General features: G+C 38.0%; 1 protein-coding gene across 1 annotated transcript; it reads right to left on the minus strand.

Moving 5' to 3' along the window:
• Positions 1–14: 14 nt before the first annotated feature.
• Positions 15–18,865, minus strand: LOC306764029 (heterogeneous nuclear ribonucleoprotein K-like). The gene is made up of 22 exons (XM_079251037.1): positions 18,829–18,865; positions 17,820–17,893; positions 17,523–17,586; positions 17,080–17,177; positions 16,700–16,756; positions 15,705–15,748; positions 14,136–14,208; positions 13,340–13,453; positions 12,878–13,006; positions 12,314–12,645; positions 11,966–12,013; positions 11,039–11,078; positions 10,241–10,256; positions 9,770–9,802; positions 9,567–9,634; positions 8,912–9,081; positions 4,301–4,512; positions 3,309–3,455; positions 2,070–2,182; positions 1,692–1,835; positions 780–975; positions 15–700 (listed from the first exon to the last, which is right to left on the minus strand). The coding sequence occupies exons 3-22, from the start codon at positions 17,578–17,580 to the stop codon at positions 471–473; spliced, it is 2,322 nt and encodes a 773-aa protein (XP_079107163.1). The 5' UTR covers positions 17,581–17,586; positions 17,820–17,893; positions 18,829–18,865; the 3' UTR covers positions 15–470.
• Between the last annotated feature and the right edge of the window lie 170 nt (positions 18,866–19,035).

A 19,035-nucleotide genomic window follows, 5' to 3' on the forward strand; every position in this document is an offset into this window, starting at 1 on the left:
ATACTTGCTTTATTAATTCAATTGAAAACATAAGCAACCTCATAATAAGGACATTCTGACTTAAAACACAGATTGTTTAAAACATTATTATTCTAGGGGCAATTATTCTGAAGTCAAAGCACAAAATTATCTTGATTTTACAGCTTTTAGTGAATGACAATGCATAACTTAATTGCCTGCTGGATGGATCATGTTCATTTTTACAGCCAAAACTGATCTCTGGCTCTTTTACGGTCAGATGGTTATCACATAATATTACATGTTATAAACAGTAAACATTTGAAATGATTGTAGATCAATAGTAATACTATAACATCACACCTGCTTTCATTTCAGCCAGCGAAGTCTGTTTAAACATACAATTTAGCTGGCACTGACTTGCTTGGCTTTCTCCCAGGGAAAAAATACTGTTGCCAGAGCTACAAACTCTGATGTGCATCCTACAGTATGTGTGATTGCCAGCCTGCTCATCAGTAGTAAATGGAGCGTGTGTGGTGTATGGGAATGTGGGCCATCTCTTTGTGGTGCTGCTTGGCATAAGGCCACAGGTAGAAGTCAATGATTGCAGAGTTGATTTTACAGGCTTGATGGTCTCTCTCCTGCACTAGTTTGCAAAGACATTCTTTGATCAGCTCCACAGACCAAATTGAACATCCCCGGATCTCAACTTCTCGCCGACTGCCCGAAGACAGCAGCTCACCTGAGAAAGATAATTTCCAATCATTTTTAAACTTTTTATTTGTCAAGAATGGAAAAACACATGGACTCACAGGTCTTACCATTCTTCAATGCTTGCATCAGTGCATCAGAGTATCGCAGTACACCAAAGTAAACAAGTGCCTGAGGAATCCTGTAGTCTGCAAACATGGTGAGCCAGTCCATGCTGATGATGTCCCCCTGTCCTCTGGCCTCCATGATACCCCAGAAATCCGCCACCAGGATCTGGGCTCGCTTGTAGAATGAAATTCTTTTGCCCTGAAAAACAGAAAAAAGAAAAGACAAATATAGATGGATGGTAATTTATTCTTAAGTCATACCATATATGGCTTTTTGTGCACTTTTTTGTGTAGAGCACAGAATTTATTCCTTCATTTACTGCACACTATGAAGAGTATCAGTAATTTGCGACACTGACTCTGACCAGGAGGTGGAGCTCTCACATCAAAAGTTCTCCAACTAATTTCAAATAAGTGCTTCCCAAGTGGCCCTGCCATGGACTGGCAAGCTGTCCAGGGTGTAGCCTGCCTTTCGCCCAAAGACTGCTGGGATAGGCTCCAGCTTCCCCGCGACCCTGACTTGGATTAAGTGGTTAGGAAAAGGAATGAATGAATGCTTCCCAAGTGCATTCAAGACGTTTTATAGCATTTATTTAATTGTAGAGATTTTTAAGCATCCTCATAGTTGTACAACGCTTTTATTGTCAATGCACTGAATTTAAAAGAAATTATAAAGCTGGCATCCATCTTTATAACTTGGATATTTGCAACTTTAAATGACAATTTCATATTTTGTACATGGGCACGTGTTTAGTGTGATTCTGCAAGTATCTGATATTCAGGTAATAACCCATCCTGTGCTATCACAATGGCAAATAAACAGCTTTATATTTCTGACCACAAGTAAACTGAAAACAGTTCCCATCTGTAAGAAACTGTCGCATTATTTTAACATTGGGCCTACTGAACTCTAACCTCATATACAGCTTCATCCCTGTAGGAAGGAATCTTCTCCACAATGAGCTCAACCATCTTCTTAGCGTCATTTCCAGCTTGGCTGATGAAACTCAAGAAACTTCCACCATGCTCCAGAAGCACACGGCCCCCTTCAGCCAGCACCTTGTTAGACAGATTCAGGATATGATTTTATCAAATTTAACATAGATGATGACTCGGAGCTACATAGTTTTAATTCAGACTTTCCACTGTAAGGATTGTTTTTTAAATCAGCAACCAAAAGATTAGCCTTGAGTTAAGTGTTTCACAATTATACTTAAGTTTGAAATGGGAAATGGAGAATCATTATTTCTCTAGCATCATGAATGTTGTATATTATAATGTTAACGTTAGAACCTGATGGCGCTCCTGAAGCATTGGCATGGGTGTCTCATTGTCTGATCGAAGGACATGTCCCAACTCCTCCACACTCATCTGAGAGAAGTACTTGGGGTCAGTAATTGGTATACCTGTGGAGAGTGGAGAGATGAAACAGCAAGATGGATTTATCTTTAGTCAGGAACCATTGCAGAGGGAGAGGACTCTCAATAACTCTACATTATGAAGTTATAATGTGCTTTAATGACAAGAATATAGCTCCACAGCAGCCATTTTCACAAGAGACTCAAAAGACATAATTTGTTCTGATGTCATGCTGTCAAACCTTGAGAGTCACACTCTGGAACAAGGCTACCTGTGCTTTTCTGAGAGGATCTCTTGTAATTATAAAGGCCACAGTGACCACACATTGAGAGCGCTATTCTATATGAGACATGATTGATTCATACCCAGAGTCATTCATGCTAATTATAAATGATGCTCAGTATCATGCAGAGCTAAAAGCAATTTGCCAGCAACCTAAGCTCAAGAAAAGGGCACATACACAACAACCTGCCACATGAAAATCCACACAGAATGGAGCACATAGCCTCATAGCTGGAAGTGGCCTGTGGGCATCTTTTTTTTTTTTAAGTAAAAGCCACGACTATGTTTTTCAATCTTGAGAGTAAATAACGTTTATCATGTCTTTTGGCTGGAATATAATAAAAACAACCTGAGCACAATTTTTTTTTTTTTTTTTTTTTTTGTCTAAGTGTAGATAGTTTATCCTGGGGACACATAAGTAATGTAATGGTAATGGCAGAAACAGAATGAGTATTTATGCTTAAAGAAAGGAGAATCAATCATTAAAACTCATTTTCAATTGAGTAAAAAAAGTGACAAAAAAAGGCCAGACGTTTAGCAGAATATACCTTTACAAAGCAACTGGCAAACCAATGTCAAAAGTGAATGACTTGATCTCATAAAGGTTTACGGGACTATTTGGCAATGAATGCCCAAAAAAGCTACGAGGGCAGCTTCTATATGGCCCTCAATAAGTCCAAGAGGTGAAGCACCCATGATCCCAAGATTTGTTTTTCCTTCCATTATTTCATCTAGTTAGGATGTTAGGAATGCATGAGCTACATCAGAGCACAATTTAGTAAATAATAAATGTTATTTCAAAGCTAAATAGAATGTTGTTCTTTTGCCAGAAGAAAACCGGATCATGGTGTGAACAAGTAATTCATTTTGTGATTTCGTGCACACTCTCACCTTCTTCCATGGCCCTGGTAATGGAAGCACAAAGGGTCATGTAGCCTGTGTAAGTTGCTCCTTTAAAGGTCACTTCACACTGCTGAGTTTCTTTCTCTGGCCAGAATGAGAAGTTCATGGTGTCTACCACAAAAACCCAGTTTAGTGCCTGTAGTGTGAACATACAAAAATTAAAAAACAAGGACGCTGAGGCTAGAAAACTAATACCTGCAGTGAGAAAGTACTATATTCAACAGGTTTTTTTTCCAATGAATGTAAATATTAAATTAATCTTTTCATTATGTCCATACAATTCAAATGAATTTTTGGCCCATTTCACTGAACAGTGCAGGAGTCAGAGAAGCTTACAAAATTAATTTCAATTTAAAAATAAAATGCCTGATGTTTTACAAAGACATTGCAGGATGAACTTTAATGTTGCAACTAATTTTATTGCTAATGAGTAATGTAATAAATTATACACTTTTTCTATATAACCTGTCTATCTAATACTTTGGGTTCCTTGAAAAGCAATATATAAATCTACTCCATTAATAATGTTAGTTTACTCGGCCTGAAAATTGTCTCTTCTAAATGTATCCATTTGCACTGCAAACAGCATTAAAATGAACTGTTTTCTATTTTTAATGCTAGACATCAGAGGGAAGTGGTCTACTGCTTGACATCTAAAGCACAAAAAAGGCATTTTTACAAACAACTTTTTTTAAATGTAAAAAAATAACGTCATCATGTCTACAATTTTTTTAAACTTAAACATTTAAAATCAAACATGTATCTATAAAAAGGCCAAATTTCAAATAAAAATGTCCTTTCATTTAGTCAGTATCATCCGTGTATCTCTATAGGGTTGTTACTAGTCACCCTTCCACTGCTTATTAGCACAGTTCTGTGACTGTCTTCCATTGAAATAAAAATATACTCTTACAGCACATGGTTTACAACTTAATGTGAAAGAGAAGCACTCTTTGTGACCCTTGGTCCCCAGAAACTTCCCTGGTCTGAAGTGGGTGCTGGGGCCAATGGATTTGCATTCTTCCAACCACTGGCTGTCAAAGCATCGCTATGTCGAAGACTGTAGAGCATCTCTGCCAGTTTCTGCACTCCTGCTTCTTCCACAAACACATCTCTGCTACGCTCTGCTATGAACTGTCCAGACTCTCTGGGGAACAGTGGTTTTTCCATGTTGCATGGAGCAGAAATGCAACTGCAAACATATGTAGACAACAAAACATTCATTAATGTGAATACATCCTGTTAAAATGAAAAATCTGAATCTAAGGTATATGCATAATTATACATATTTATTTTCATAAGCATGAAAATAAATATGTCTTCTGGCATTTAAAAGCCATTTCTGTTTTCTAAAAAAAAAAAAAAAGCCTTGAGTGCTACAACTGAAAAAATGTACATACTTCAGATGCAGCTTGTATGGTTATGCTTGGATGAGTGCTGAGGGATATAAAAAGCTGTGCCCTTTTTACATAGAAACACCAGTGACCTATAATACATCTTTGAGGGATGCTGTTTTAAAGATCATCTCCCTGCTTTATTAAGCATTTCACATTAGTAAAATCCAAGGCAGATTTACTGGCCAGGTTTTTCTGGCAAAGCCAGTACCTCAATGTGAGAGACCATTGTTCTTGTTTCAAATATATCTCCTTACATAATAAAACATGAAATAGAAAACAATCATAATGTGGCACAAAATTAGACAAAAATACAATCAACAGAGATTCATTCATTTCACTCAAAATAAATAGAAATTATTATAATGAGACAAAATAACTAGATAAACGTGTATCAGCATTGGTGTTCAGCTTGTTGACTGCAACTCCTCTAAGCAAATGATATCAAATCAATTTAAGGGAGTGGCATATACTTATGCTCTGATTGTGCTACACTGATGTCATCATCCCAAAACTGACTTTAATTTAGATTGAATTTCATTGGTTTTAAAAATTCTGGATAAAATACGCACAAAAAAGTTAATGAGTCAGTCTTAATTTTGTCAACTATAAATTTTTGACATATGACAATACATACACAAGCACACACATTATGTATATATATATATATATAATGTTTATTATTAAAGTAATAAACAAGATAAATAGATTATTATATTATGTGTATCCACAAAAAGAGAAATCATTAAATAGGAGGAGACACAAAACCATGTAGTGTATGAATGTGGTTTATGATGATCGTGTCTCCTTTCAGTCTGTCTCTTTCTGTCCTCTTAGGATGACTTGCGGAGGCTTTTACGTGTTTCCTGGTGTCCTATTTCATTACTTGCACTTGAAAATTACATACAGAAGACAGATTTATTTTGAAAGTGTCAATTTTGTATAGGTACACAACATAATTTTATTGAGATAAATATCCACAATGACAATTTAACCTTGTGATGTAGTATTTCCTTGTGTAGTGTTTTAGTTTCCAAACTCCAAAACTGTGTTTTCTTGAGGGTTCAGTCACACTTTCTTCACTTAGAATTTGAAAGGTCGTGTACACAGAAGTATTACAGGCCAATTCCATCATTTGTACAAGCTGAAGAGTGGCCATCTGAAGGAGAGACTGAGATAACTATACAGTAGTACTATATATAGTATATAAAAGTGGTCTTAAGTATCATGGTCTTAAGTTGTCAAGTGAGTTGTATGATTTCTTTTCTCGAAGAAAAGGAATTTTCCCCCATGTGTTTTGTTTTTTTTTTTTATCAGAAAGGGTGGGGGCTAGCTTTTTCATTACATCTGAGCCAAAAGTTGGTCAAAGGGCAGTACACTGAGTGGATACTGACCAGCCTGAAACTCACGTGGGCGCCATTATTGTTATTCTGTTACCATTACTCCTACGTAGTTATGAACTTTAGTCTTAACAAAATATTGGTCTTTTGAAGTTTTTTTTTTTTTTTTTTTAATGTAAATAAACTTACTTTTCAGCAACGAGGTTCAATCCCACGCAAACACCCTACACGTCCACTAACGCTGTTTCTACAAGACGTACCCATGCCATTTCCCGTACCACCTCGCTTGCGTCACAACTGGTCAGCCAATCAAAACAGCTCAGTAGAGGGCGCAGAAAGACATAAAGCCTCATATCCTGTACAAGCTTCTCAATCCTGGTCCATTGGTACCACTGGTCTGCACGCCTTTCACACATTCCTCAGACTACTGAGCAGATTCTCAAAGGCAAAGGTCACGGTCATTAAAGGCAGATGTGTTAAAGTAGGGTTTGCTCTAAAATACGTAGGGCAGTGATATTTGAAGACCACGACTCAGAAACTCTGCTGTACACTAAACATTAACACTCCACCTCCCCAGCAAGTAAACTAAAACGCAATCCATTTGATTGCTCTCACTAATGTTAGGCTTTTATGCTTTTTACACAAAAGAAGGAAATGAATGGCAGGAGCAGCTTTTACTCATTTATCCGGAATTCTTAAACTTTACCAAATGTAAGGACCTATTCAAAATATAATTTGAATTGAAGAACTCATTAAAACATACAAAGGTGAGTAAAAAGTGGCATCATCTTTATTTGTCTTAAAATTAAACAAAAGTCCACAGCATGGAGAGCAAATTGTAGAGAACATGGAATTGCAAGGACAAAATAGAAAAGTATCTCATTTGACAAATCTCCATTAAAATGTCTTAAATTTCCAACTACAAACTAACGTTTGCATGAAGTTACTCAAAAGATTTGGGTTTATTTGATCATCCTTTTATTAGATCATCCTCCATCTGGTGCACACAACTCCCAACTGAAACATTGCAATATCCATCTTACAGAGTGAAGTTCCCCAGAGCGCTTAAAAGCAAAACAAAAACACAACCCAAAACATCTTACATTCTGCATGTTGCACAGAGTGGTAGTAGAGTACAACTGTGTGTGAAAAGAGACAAGAAAGCATATCAACCCACACACACCAACATGCACACACAGGACAGATTCACAGACACAAACTTACACATTTTAGTCATTTAAAAGAAAAAAAAAATAAAACACTCAAAAAATAAATGTTATGTTTATTTTTTCTGAAGTCTCATTTTGATGCAAGTGTTAGAAAAAAGCAAAATCTGATATACTATTGGACTACACTTCAAAATGCAGAATTTCTACATTTTCTTTGATGCACAGGAATGTTGGACATTTATTTAATTAAAAAATACAAAAATAAAACTCAAAAAAGACACCCACAATCCAGAATAATAGTCTGAAGGGGATGTTCTGAATAGGGGCAGATAGGTTGAGAGGAGGGATTGGGGGATGGGGTCAATCTGAGTATGCCTTGATTTGCGCTTCCTGGCTCTACAGCAAATGACCCGAGTACTGCTTCACACTGAAATATAAAACAAAAGTAAAATAAAATAAAAAAAAAAAAGTGGAAAAAATTAATACCAGGCATGAGAAGAAGATGCAATCGACATTCTGATGTCAGAGTAAATATATGGCTATGCAACTGTGGGAGGATGAAGACTTGGCAAGGAAAATAATGCATAGCAGGAGAAGACAGACAGCAACTGAAAAGATGGGCAAAGAGGAAGGGGGAGGAGATCTGACAAGTGACTGAGGAATAGCAAGAAAGACGAGGGGGAAAGAGGGGTGTGGTTAGTCCTTGTGTCCTAGCAGGTGCAGCAAACTGAAGGAGGAGAGGGGGAAAAAGATGGAGGCAAGGTTAGTTACCATAGCAACATAACACTACTCCTGAGACAGGGCAACAGGTCTGCAGCTGTATTAGTATTTGGCAAAGCTCAGGTGGCATTAACAAGGAAGTAGTGTATTATACGTGCCTACTGGTTGCCAAGGGAGACAGAAGAGGAGGAGCCTGTGCCATTTGGCAGACTGTGATTTGTTGTCGGTAAATCTAACTAAAAACAACAAAATCACTAGTCTTCCACACAGCAGCAGCCAGGGGAAGAATCAATCCACTCCCTGCTTCACAGTGAAACGGCTTTGAGGGCAAATAGAGTTTTATTTGTATAAAATTATATTTACGAGACAACTGCAAGTTAAAACAACATGTCACAGATTGACCCTCCTGGGGTGGGAAAAGAAACAAACATAATATGTGGATTTATCAAATTGGCCTAGTCCTTCACAGCCATTTCATGTAAGAGGAAGGTATAAACTAGTTGCAGGTTGCATGGGAAAGGAAGGGGGGTTAGTGGAGAAAGACAGCAGCCAACAAAGCTCTGTAACCCAATAAAATTGGGTTATCTGGTACAAGGATGCATTTTAAAAAAGCATTACAAATGCACACTCTCAAACAAATTTATCATCAGTAATTAAACAAAGATTTAACAATACTAACCATCTTAAATATCTGTATATATGTTGTTTTACTAGGTGGCTACAATTTGTGAGAGGCATGCATCTTCGAGAGGACTCTTAATGATGCAACAGTCGTGTGAGCACAGTCTAGATAAATTACCTGAAGAGCAATGCTATGAAGGATAGTTTAAAATTTAAAACTAAGACTACAAAGCAATGAGCTCAATAGGCTCAAATCGAAAAGTATTTGGTTTAACTAACAGTGGAATAAAGAAACCACATCTCATGAGATAAAAATCAGTGTAACACAGACAGTCCCAAGTACTTGCCTGTTCTGTAGAAGGTATTGGGCGTTCTGGATCTGATCCTGGGTTCCAGTAATGGTAATGATTCGATCTTCAGAGCCTTCCAGGGGTTCATCGATCTTGATAGAGGCCCCAGACTCGTGGCGGATCTGTTTGATCCTCTGGCCTCCCTTCCCAATGATAGAGCCTGCCAGCTGTTAGAGGGGAAACCAAGAAGTGTAGAAACGAGGAGAAAACACATAACAAATAGGAAAGAAATGTTTGAAATCTTGCACATCGTGTAGCTTTAGGAATGTGGAAGGTAAAAATTGAGATGGATATAAAACCAGAATAAACCGTGACTGATTACACACAAGTAACTTTAGATTCAAATATGAAATAAAAAACTACAAATTCTTTAGTCCAATTAATTTTTTACCAGTAACAGTTACATTATTGCTACATTGGCTGCAAAAGAAGCAACAGGTTTACTCTCCATCTGAAATACTGTCATCTACGTAGCTGCTGCCCAGATAATAGAATTAGCTTTTACAACTAAGAACTAAATGTCATTTAAATGTCAGCGGGATCAGAGTACAGATACTTCATCAAATGTGGTCAAGTTAAGGTTTTAAATGCTCTATGAGCTTACACTGGGTCAATGAAACCAGCCTTGTCATTACATTAAAGTCTTACTCACATCTTTGGGGATCGTCACTTGTGTGGTGATAACAGGGCCACCCATGTCATTATAGGAGCCACGTCCACCTGGTAGAAAAGGGAAAAATAAATTGAAAAACAAAAGCAGATATGCCAAATAAATTAAGTTCTGTCAACAACATCCCACATGGCTCAACAAATTTCTTATCATTTCAATGATTAGAGCAAAGTGTATCCACTTACCTGATGGGTAACTGTCCCAGGAGGAACTGTTGTCTGAACAAGAGAGAAATAAAAAAAAGAAAAGAAAGAAAAAAAAAAAACAAAAACAGAAAAATACTGACTCAACAGTCACTAATATATTTCTGTGACATTTACAAAAACAAGTTACTGAAAATATCCAATTCAGTGAAAACCTCAAAAGACAAATGGTTATACGTTTTAATATAGATAATCTGTCTTTTTTCCACTTATTGGCAAGAATTAAAGCCAAGCATGACCACAAGATTTAATAAAAAGCGCAATACGGTTTTAACAAATTGTCTACCAAATTAATGTTAGATCAAATGTCCATTCAACAAATTCATAGGTATACAAATATTTTTTCGCATTTTTTACCCTTGGGCCATGTTTGAAGGAATACCTATACTTTACAGCACACTACATCCTGGTAATGGCATCCATATGTCAGAGAAAACAAGACTTAGCACTTACCATATCCACCGCCACTCTGTTAACAAAAAAAAAAGGGAAAAAAAACGCATTAAAGACAATTCAACCCATTCCTTTCATTCTTACGAGGATCTCATCACTACAGCCACGTATGGGTAATGCAGCAGACTCGTCCATAGAGTAGACTCAACTAAAAGCCACCCAGTTTTCATCCAGAAGACATGCTCCTCCTTCTTCCCTCCCTCCATCCCCCCTCTTCCGCCTCTCCTTGCATCTCCATCAGCCCCCATTTTCAGCTGCTGCTGTCACCAGGGCAACAAGCAATTCAAAAAGCTGTTGCTGAGCAACGGCAGGCAGTATCCTGCCAGGGCTCAGAGCAGGAGAGAGAAAGAAGCAGAAAGAGACCTTCCAGTCTGTCAACAAAGCGTTATTACTGCTTAGCAACCAACCATGGCCACCCCCACCCTCCACACCCAAACATCCTCTCTCTCTCTCCTTTTGCAAGAAAAACAGGCTGGCCATGAAAAATACACAGTAAGAGGGCAATTATAGCTGATTATTATGGGGTGTCTCCGGCTGTGGTGATTATGGTCATTTGGTGGGATGGCTTACACCATGCAAAAACTGGATTGGATCCGTGGCCAGGACTTGGACGAGTGTGTGTACACAATGGGCTCAAGTGACTGGCTGAGGTACTTCCAGTAAACCACGTTTGTTGTCACAGAACAATGGACAATCACAGCATACTGTCTAGTGCAACCAACATGCTAGACTGAGGATGCTTGCACCTAATTAGATGCTACTACAAGAGCTGCATGAATTTAGCAAAGGGTCACTAACCATGCTATCGCTGTAGCGATCTGGTCTGCCTCTTCTGTCACTGGTGATGGGAAGGTGGAAGAGACAGGCAAAGAAAGGGAGAGAGTGAGAGAGAGAGAGACATAAAGAGAAAAATGGGGTGGAGTAGAAAAAGAAATAGAAAATGCTTAGAAAAAAATTGCTTGACAACATTCCACACAAAATTTCTGGTCTAGGTCAAACTGCACACACACGCTGAGTTAGATTACAGTATAAACACATTTCCTCTCAACCATCTTCCCACACAGTAACAGGAACAGCTCTGACAGTGTTATAGTGAGAGGAGTGACAGGTGGTGGTGATGCTGATCAGAGCCAGACACCCCCCACCCCCAAACACACACACACACACACACATACTGAACGAATGAACTCATAATAGATAGATGGAAAAATTGATTTAAATTTATTGTGATTTTGGTGTTCCTGGAGAACATACATGAACAGTTGTTAACATGGCAAACTACAAGGTCGGCTCCACCCAGTATGACACACTACATTACCTTGCAGCACATTTCCATGGTCATCTTGTACTAATTTAGAATATTTGTTATTAGAGATCAGGAAAACTGAAATGCCCTAAAACTTTTCTACAGTTTGTAACAGTTGGCATTAGTGATAAAAGAAATCAGCAATATGCAGGAATACCTCAACATTTGTATTTAATTACTGGCAAAACATTTGTCACACTTTTGTGTAGAAGTTATGAACACCTGTCATCATTAGTAAACTACTTCTAACAAAAGACCAAATGATGAAATGCTGCCCAACAAGAAACACCTCCCAATGGTATTGCTACGGCAGGCCGACCTTATTCTGTGGCAAGTGCAGACAGCACAGAACAAAAATAAACATAATGTGAAAATAAACCTGTTAAGATTAGTTGGGAAGTTTAGGATAAGAAACTTACCTTGACCTTTCATCTGAGCCACGGTACGAGTCATAGTAACGATCATCTCTGTGGGCAAGATGTAAATGGATATAAGAAGAAAAAAACAAAAAACAAACACAAATAGAACCAGACAAACACAGATGAGAACAAACTTTATGAAGTGATAAACATGAATTCCACTTGTCTCTGGATTGTTTGCAAAATGCAAATCTTAGTTTATAGAATGCAAAACTATGGGAAAAAAAAAACAAAAAAAAAAACAGTTCATTTTTATAAAGTATATTCTTTATACTGGAGGAAGAGAAAGCAAAGCAGTAGGAAGACAACACAACCGACAACTGTGCATCATGTGTGCTCATCACTTACCCGCCTCTGTGTGGGTGACCCATAGGCATGCTGCGTGGACGACCACTGCCTCTACCAACCCGACTGGGATGGGGTGGAGGAGGACCTCGGCGGGGGCTCATTTCATCATAGTCACGGCGGGAAGGAGGCGGCGGTCCTCGCACTCCTCTGCTGGAGGGCATTCGGTCATAACCACGGTCACTGCCACTCGATCTGCCTCCTCGCATGGGAAAGCCTCCCATGAGTCTGCGGCCACCACCTCTTTCCTCAAACATCATTGTAAAACCACCATATTCGTACGTTTCATCATAAAAATTGGGGTCATAGGGCTGAGTGCGGCCTTTTATAGGTGCCTAAAAAGAAGGACAGAGAAAGTTATTTTGTTTTGTTGAAGACAAGATGAGAGCTCCAATAAATTTCAAGTCACAAAAGGGTAAATCACATAAAACCAGGCACTTTTCAAAAAACTAAACGCAAACCAGAAAGGAGAGCTCAATTAAAGCATTAAGTGTGCATTTAAATCATCAATTTATTAAATCAGGCTAACCTCAAAATGGGCTTAGAAATATTATAAAATGTTCTTACTTCAGAGATGAGCTCCATCATTGTCTTGATACACTCAACCACCCGCTCTGTTTTACCACCAACCAGCACTACACGGTCAGTAGACTGGGGACAACACTCCTGAAACAGCTTGATGCTCGTCTTTGTGTTCTGGAGACAGAAAAAAAAACAGAGGATTCTAATTTCTACAGAAAAATACAGCAACTGTATGACATGAGCTTAACTTGTAGTGCTTTTCACTCATAAAGTCATACTTCTACTATGAACACTGCACAGCTGCCAGTGTGGAGACACACTACAAAGAAGTATGCACACTGTATAGAAAACATTTAGGTTGATTTAAAACAGAACAGATAGTAAAAATATGATATATACAGTTTGGAAATGAAAAACGGGCATCCACATAGGACGCTGAGAAGACGTTATTGCAAATTAAATGCAAAGGAAAAAAAACCCCATCCATTTAGACGAATGTGAACAAACCTCCCGGAGCTCCTTGATTTTTGCTCCTTTCACCCCGATGATGGAGCCAGCCAGGCTCTGGTGAATCAGCAGACGCAGCTCACAGTCAAAATCTGTGCCATTGTATTGCTGGTACTGTAGGGAACAGAAAAATACAGAAGCATTCAAACCACGATACAAATTATATCACAGCAACAAGCACAACAACAAAGTCCAATCTATGCAAAGCATTCATTTGCAAGATACACTACCTATTAAACCAGTGGCTCTAAAATTGGGGGTCACAACATCTTTTGCATATTTGTACAACATATGTAGCCGACATTTGTCAAATAAATCTGGGCTGTCAAAATTAAATCAAAGCGTAGATAAATTAAAAAAAATAAAAAGGTAATTTTACAAACGCATTAATGCATGAACAACGTCGTTAGAACACGTCATGCTAAAAATCTGAATTTGGCATCATCTCAATGAGAGAAGCTGATTTTGGGTATGTAGGTGCCTTGTCAGTGCAGTGAACTGAATTCACAAAAATCTCTATCCTCCATGTTTTTAACAGCTTTCAAATCTTACATTTAGCAATGATGACCCATTTGATATATCACAAAATGAGTCAGTCATTATGTGGGGATGGGGGCTGCGATACGCTATATTCATTGTCTTGGGGGTTGTGGCTCAAAAAGTTTGAAAACCACTGTATCAAACAACTGAGTGCACAAAATGAGAGCAGTACATTGAACTTAAAAGCATCTCTCAACAACAACAAAAGTAAAAACTAGTTAAAATTTCAGAGAAGCCAAAAAGTTCAAGTACTCACCTCTTCTAATGTTGGGATAATCTTGAGCAGGATTTCTCCAACAGTGTCTATGTCTGCACTGATGCTCAGGATTCTTCATCATTTTTATTAACCGATCACAAGACAAAGAGGGTGGGGTTGGGGTGCCAGCAACGCATCCCAGGGGGAAGGGAACAACATTTTAGTTTATAGAATTTAATACATTCCCTTTTTAAAAAAAAAAACAAAAAAACAAAAACAACAACAAAAAAAAAAACAGATTAAACAGCAAAATGGATTTCTGGGGTTATGCAATGTTTAATATTTATGTCCTAAATCGGTAATAACTCACTTGGAAATGGGTAAAAAGCTGACGCCAAAACAGTACAATGAAAACAAAACTCTCAGTCAAGAGAAAAGAGGTGACAGACTAAATTAAAAAAAGACCCAAAAGAAAAGAAACTGCATTTGGTGACCACTGAGGGAGTAAGACAGGGAGGGTAAAGACAGGAGAATCTGGCAGAAATATGCACCAACAGTGCCAGAAAGGTTTCTAATATCTACAAGCATAATTTGGTGGATGCATACCACAAATACTGACTACAACAACCCTAAAATATGGGTGCAAACAATACAAGAAATCACTTCCAAGTTGTTCTGTCCTATTATGTTATCTCGGACAGTAATTTTCAATTTATTCCAAATATTGCTGTCTGCAACCACCGACTGACAAACAATGACTTTTCTGATAAGGACAACTTAAGCATTTTGTACATGTAAGCGGCATGGTAGGCAGCTGAGGGAAAGTCACAGTGCAGATTATACCACAGTCAAAATTAAGTCTGCCACCACCGCAGCTGATGCTTTTACAAAGGAAAGGGGAAACCAAACAAGTACAAAACCAAATACAGTATAGATGAGTTACTCAGAAAGAAATGGAAATTTTACTAAAGAAAAAAACCCTCCAGCAGTCATTAAAGTTCGGGTGAAGCATAAGACAGGAAAGGAAGCACGAACACTGATGCTGGAATCTTAACTTGCCCTTGTTTGATACTGAATGGACAAACTGACTATCGGTATAAGAAGGACATCACAAGGAAAGAATGGGATGAGGTGAGAAGACAGTGATATTCTAAAACTAACTGGAAAATAAGTAACACCAGTTTATTTGCTCTTATGGGTGGGGGTGGGGGTGATAATGCAGAAGATAGGAGGAAAGATGATCATCAGTTAGATTTTTTTTTTTTTTTTTTTTTTAAAGAGAAGCAACAAAAAAGAAAAGAAAAAACACATGGACATATTGCAGAGATTATAGCAAAGATTTTTAAAGACAGTAACAGATTGCGGAAAACCCTGATGACACCAGCCTAGGTTTCAATGCTGACGTTACTTCAAAAATGGCATAGAGAGGATGTTCACATGGCTCTTACAGGATCAACAGATTCGGACATAATGGCATTTAGGCATTTTGACTTAAGCTTATTCACTTTGTGAAAAAAGGTAGGTCTAAATACAGTGACTTGACAGAGGCAGGATTAATATTCAATCATATTTTTTCTTGTTTGTTTGACCTGTAGTCAGGCAGTGAGAGGGAGGAGCTTAGGGACATACCGCTCAGGCCCACTGCTGTCTGGGACTGACACACTGGCATTGTACTGGGCACGGCATGGGCAGGGGCCGGGGCCATTCGAGCACAGATGTCAATCAAGTAAGGCGCCCATTTAAGGACAGGGCACGATTATGGGCAGGGCCAACCAGGGTGTCAGGTGGGCGGGCGCAGGAGGGGCCATCCAGAACATGGGCAACAGAGGAGGAAGTGGGCAAAAAAGTAAAGAGTAAAATAATAAACAAGGGAGAGGGAAGAGGAATACATTTTTAATATACAGGCTCTACACTTGAAATGTGACTTTAATTTATTCTCTCAGAGATCGGTTTGTCAAAGAGAGAAAAGGAGAAACGGTGACATTGGAAAATGGGTAATGGCATATTAAGAACATGAAAAGCTCAATGTTGGGGAATAAACCAGAGACAGTGAGAAAGGGGGGAGAACAAACTGGAGCTCTAGAGAAAAAGGCAATGACATTGAATGAATTAATAATTGGCCATTTTGCTAGAACATAAAAAACATGTTAGCTTGTGCTGCAGGTGACCTTATGATCTCTGAACTGTACCAATAATTTTTAATTAACAAGAGCATAAATGTCCTCGCTAAAGCTGTGTTACAATAGATAATCATTATGGAGAAAGAATTGGACACGAAATTGGGCTTTTGTGCCTCAGGCAAGTGGAGCTGATACAGTAACATTATATTGATTGGACAAGAGAAAAAAAAAAGCTCAAAACCAACCCCAAGGGGTATTGTCAGAAAAATCTCATGAGCAGAGAGCTGAAAGTCCAGACATCAGCTGACCACACCCTTTGTTAATACTGATGAAAATATTAACACTACAACAGGGTTTGATGCATTATCAGTTTCAAATAAAAATTACTGCTCCTGCCCTATGAAAGATGTTGTGTCTTAAGAGGCCAGTTGGGAGGAAAAAGAAAAAGAAAAAAGAATTCTGCATAAACTTCAAATTCATGGTGAATAAAGTTGATGTACTCACGTCTGTACGAAGGGCTTTGATGTTTTTGCCACCTTTGCCAATTACAGCCCCTGCATTCTGCAACACAAAAAATAATTACTAAAACTGAATATGTGAAAAACTTAATACAAGTGAGTCCCAGTTACTGCAATTAACACAAAATACACACAATTCATAAATACCAGTAAATGTGCACAAAACACAAAGGCTGTACAAATACAACTAATAAAGTCAAATATATATCAAATATTTAAAAAAACAGAAGCATGAATCAGAAAAAGATATTTAAAAAAAAAAAAAAGACAGAATCTGACTGTGAGTGTCAAAAAGAGTAAGACAAAATGACAAATAATGATATAAAGACTCAACATGAAATGTCAAATGAAAAGAAGTAGATTTACTTTGCTCTGCAGGAGAACGCGAAGCTCAACCATCTCATCTGAGTTCCTGGAGCGTTTGAATGATTTTTGCTCATCTGCATCCTCAGCAGGGCGCTTACCTGGCAAGTGGAGATAAAAACACACCCTAACAACTCAACTCAAAAGAAATTTTAATACGATTTTTTTCCACAGAAAAGGTTACCATAAACAGTGAACTGGAAAAGGTAGATCTCTTGTTTTTTTCTAATTATACAAACAAATATTTCCCCATTTCCAGAACAAAACAAAAAAAAAATTCATTTCAATGTTAAAAACATCATGAATTGTGCTTTGGATGAGAATTCTTACAAACAATCAGTAAATAAGGGAAGTACAAATTAAAAATAAAAGTACTACAGCAATAAAGTTACTCATAAGCAATTACTCCAACAGTGTCACACTGTACTTAAAGTTTATGTTCATACCGTTAGTCTCTGTGTTGCTAAATGAAGTCTCTTCTTGCTGATCAATTTCTGTATCCATGGTTTTCTGACGGGGAAATAGAAGCTGTGAACACCTTGATGCAGAATACAGGTGGCAGGAAGGAAAAAGATGCAGAAAAGCAGCCCCTTTGAGCTGTTGTCTGCTGCCATATCAAGCATATGCAAAAAAAAAAAAAAAAAAAAGGAAAAAAATCAGATAAGTTTAAGTTTGTGATGGAAATTTGTCTTTCATAGAATCGAGGATTAAACTACTGAAAATGACACACAACCAGGACTCACCGTTATTTATTATAGGGACAAGGGCGTGTTGATAGGCGGATCTAAAGGGAAAAGGAACAAACAGCTCGTGCAACCTGTTGGGGAGGGTGAGACGACTTTAAATGCTGGTCTGAAGTCGACAGTGTTCGTGACAGCAAAGTTAAAAACGAATATATCGTGAATGTTTGAAATTATTACTTGAACTGTAACCTTGTTTGTAACAACCATTCTTATACGGTCTATGGTAACAACGCAGTACAAACCGGGCTTATGAATAACAAGGCAATGCTATTGTTATGCAATAGGAAACTATAAACAGTTTACTATTATTGTCTACTATGGCGGTACATTTGTACATTTAGTGCAACCATCAAGGTTCAGAAATCACACGATTACTTTATCAGTAGCGAGTGAATACTACTGTTAGATGACGGGAAACAAAATCTCAATATGAACTGGTTAAATGTGAATTAGAGAAAACAACGAAGTGGATAAAATTTAGTCTTTAAATTATGTCATTAACCAAATCGAAAGCCGATTAGCTCGAACGATGCTAATAACCATTACCTAAGCTATAGCCACCGGAGAAGCTAATTAGCATGGATGGTGCGTTAGCTTCGCGCTTCAGAGAAATTTTGAATCTAAGATTTCAACAAAAATCAGTCCCAAATTTCCAATAGATTACACTTTTGTACCATGCTAGTTCTTGTGATAATTAAAAACAACCTATTGGGGGGAAAAAACCCAAAGTATCTCGATAAAAATGAACACTAAATAAAGCTATCCCAGCTAGCAGCTAAGTACTTTCGCCATGTTGCCATAATTGTAATAGAAAACAAATGGTGCTAGCTAGCTAGGCCAGGCAGTTAAGTATCGTTCTAGTAGCACCAAAAAAAATCGTGAATCATTGAATGCCCCTCCTCTTTAATTAATGTAAAATACACCTTTATCCTATTTAACTGTATTAGTTCATTCCTATCATATCAGGTTAATTTAGTCAAAAAGGAAAAACATCGTAAAAAATACGAACCCGCAATGCAATGCCTCGCTCGTCCCTTCGCTCTCTACCAAACGTGGAACTGCTCGATTCAATTGGCTGCTCATTCATTGGTTCAACTGGAAGCAAGTCAAATAAGTCACAATTACAATTGGCTAGAATAAACGTCAATCACATGGGATAAGACGTTTGCAGCGTGACATAATACGCCCTCTTCCCGGATGCGCATTTTGCGCTTTA

Source organism: Telmatherina bonti (assembly GCF_933228915.1).
Source record: "Telmatherina bonti genome assembly, chromosome: 13".
NCBI lineage: Eukaryota > Metazoa > Chordata > Actinopteri > Atheriniformes > Telmatherinidae > Telmatherina > Telmatherina bonti.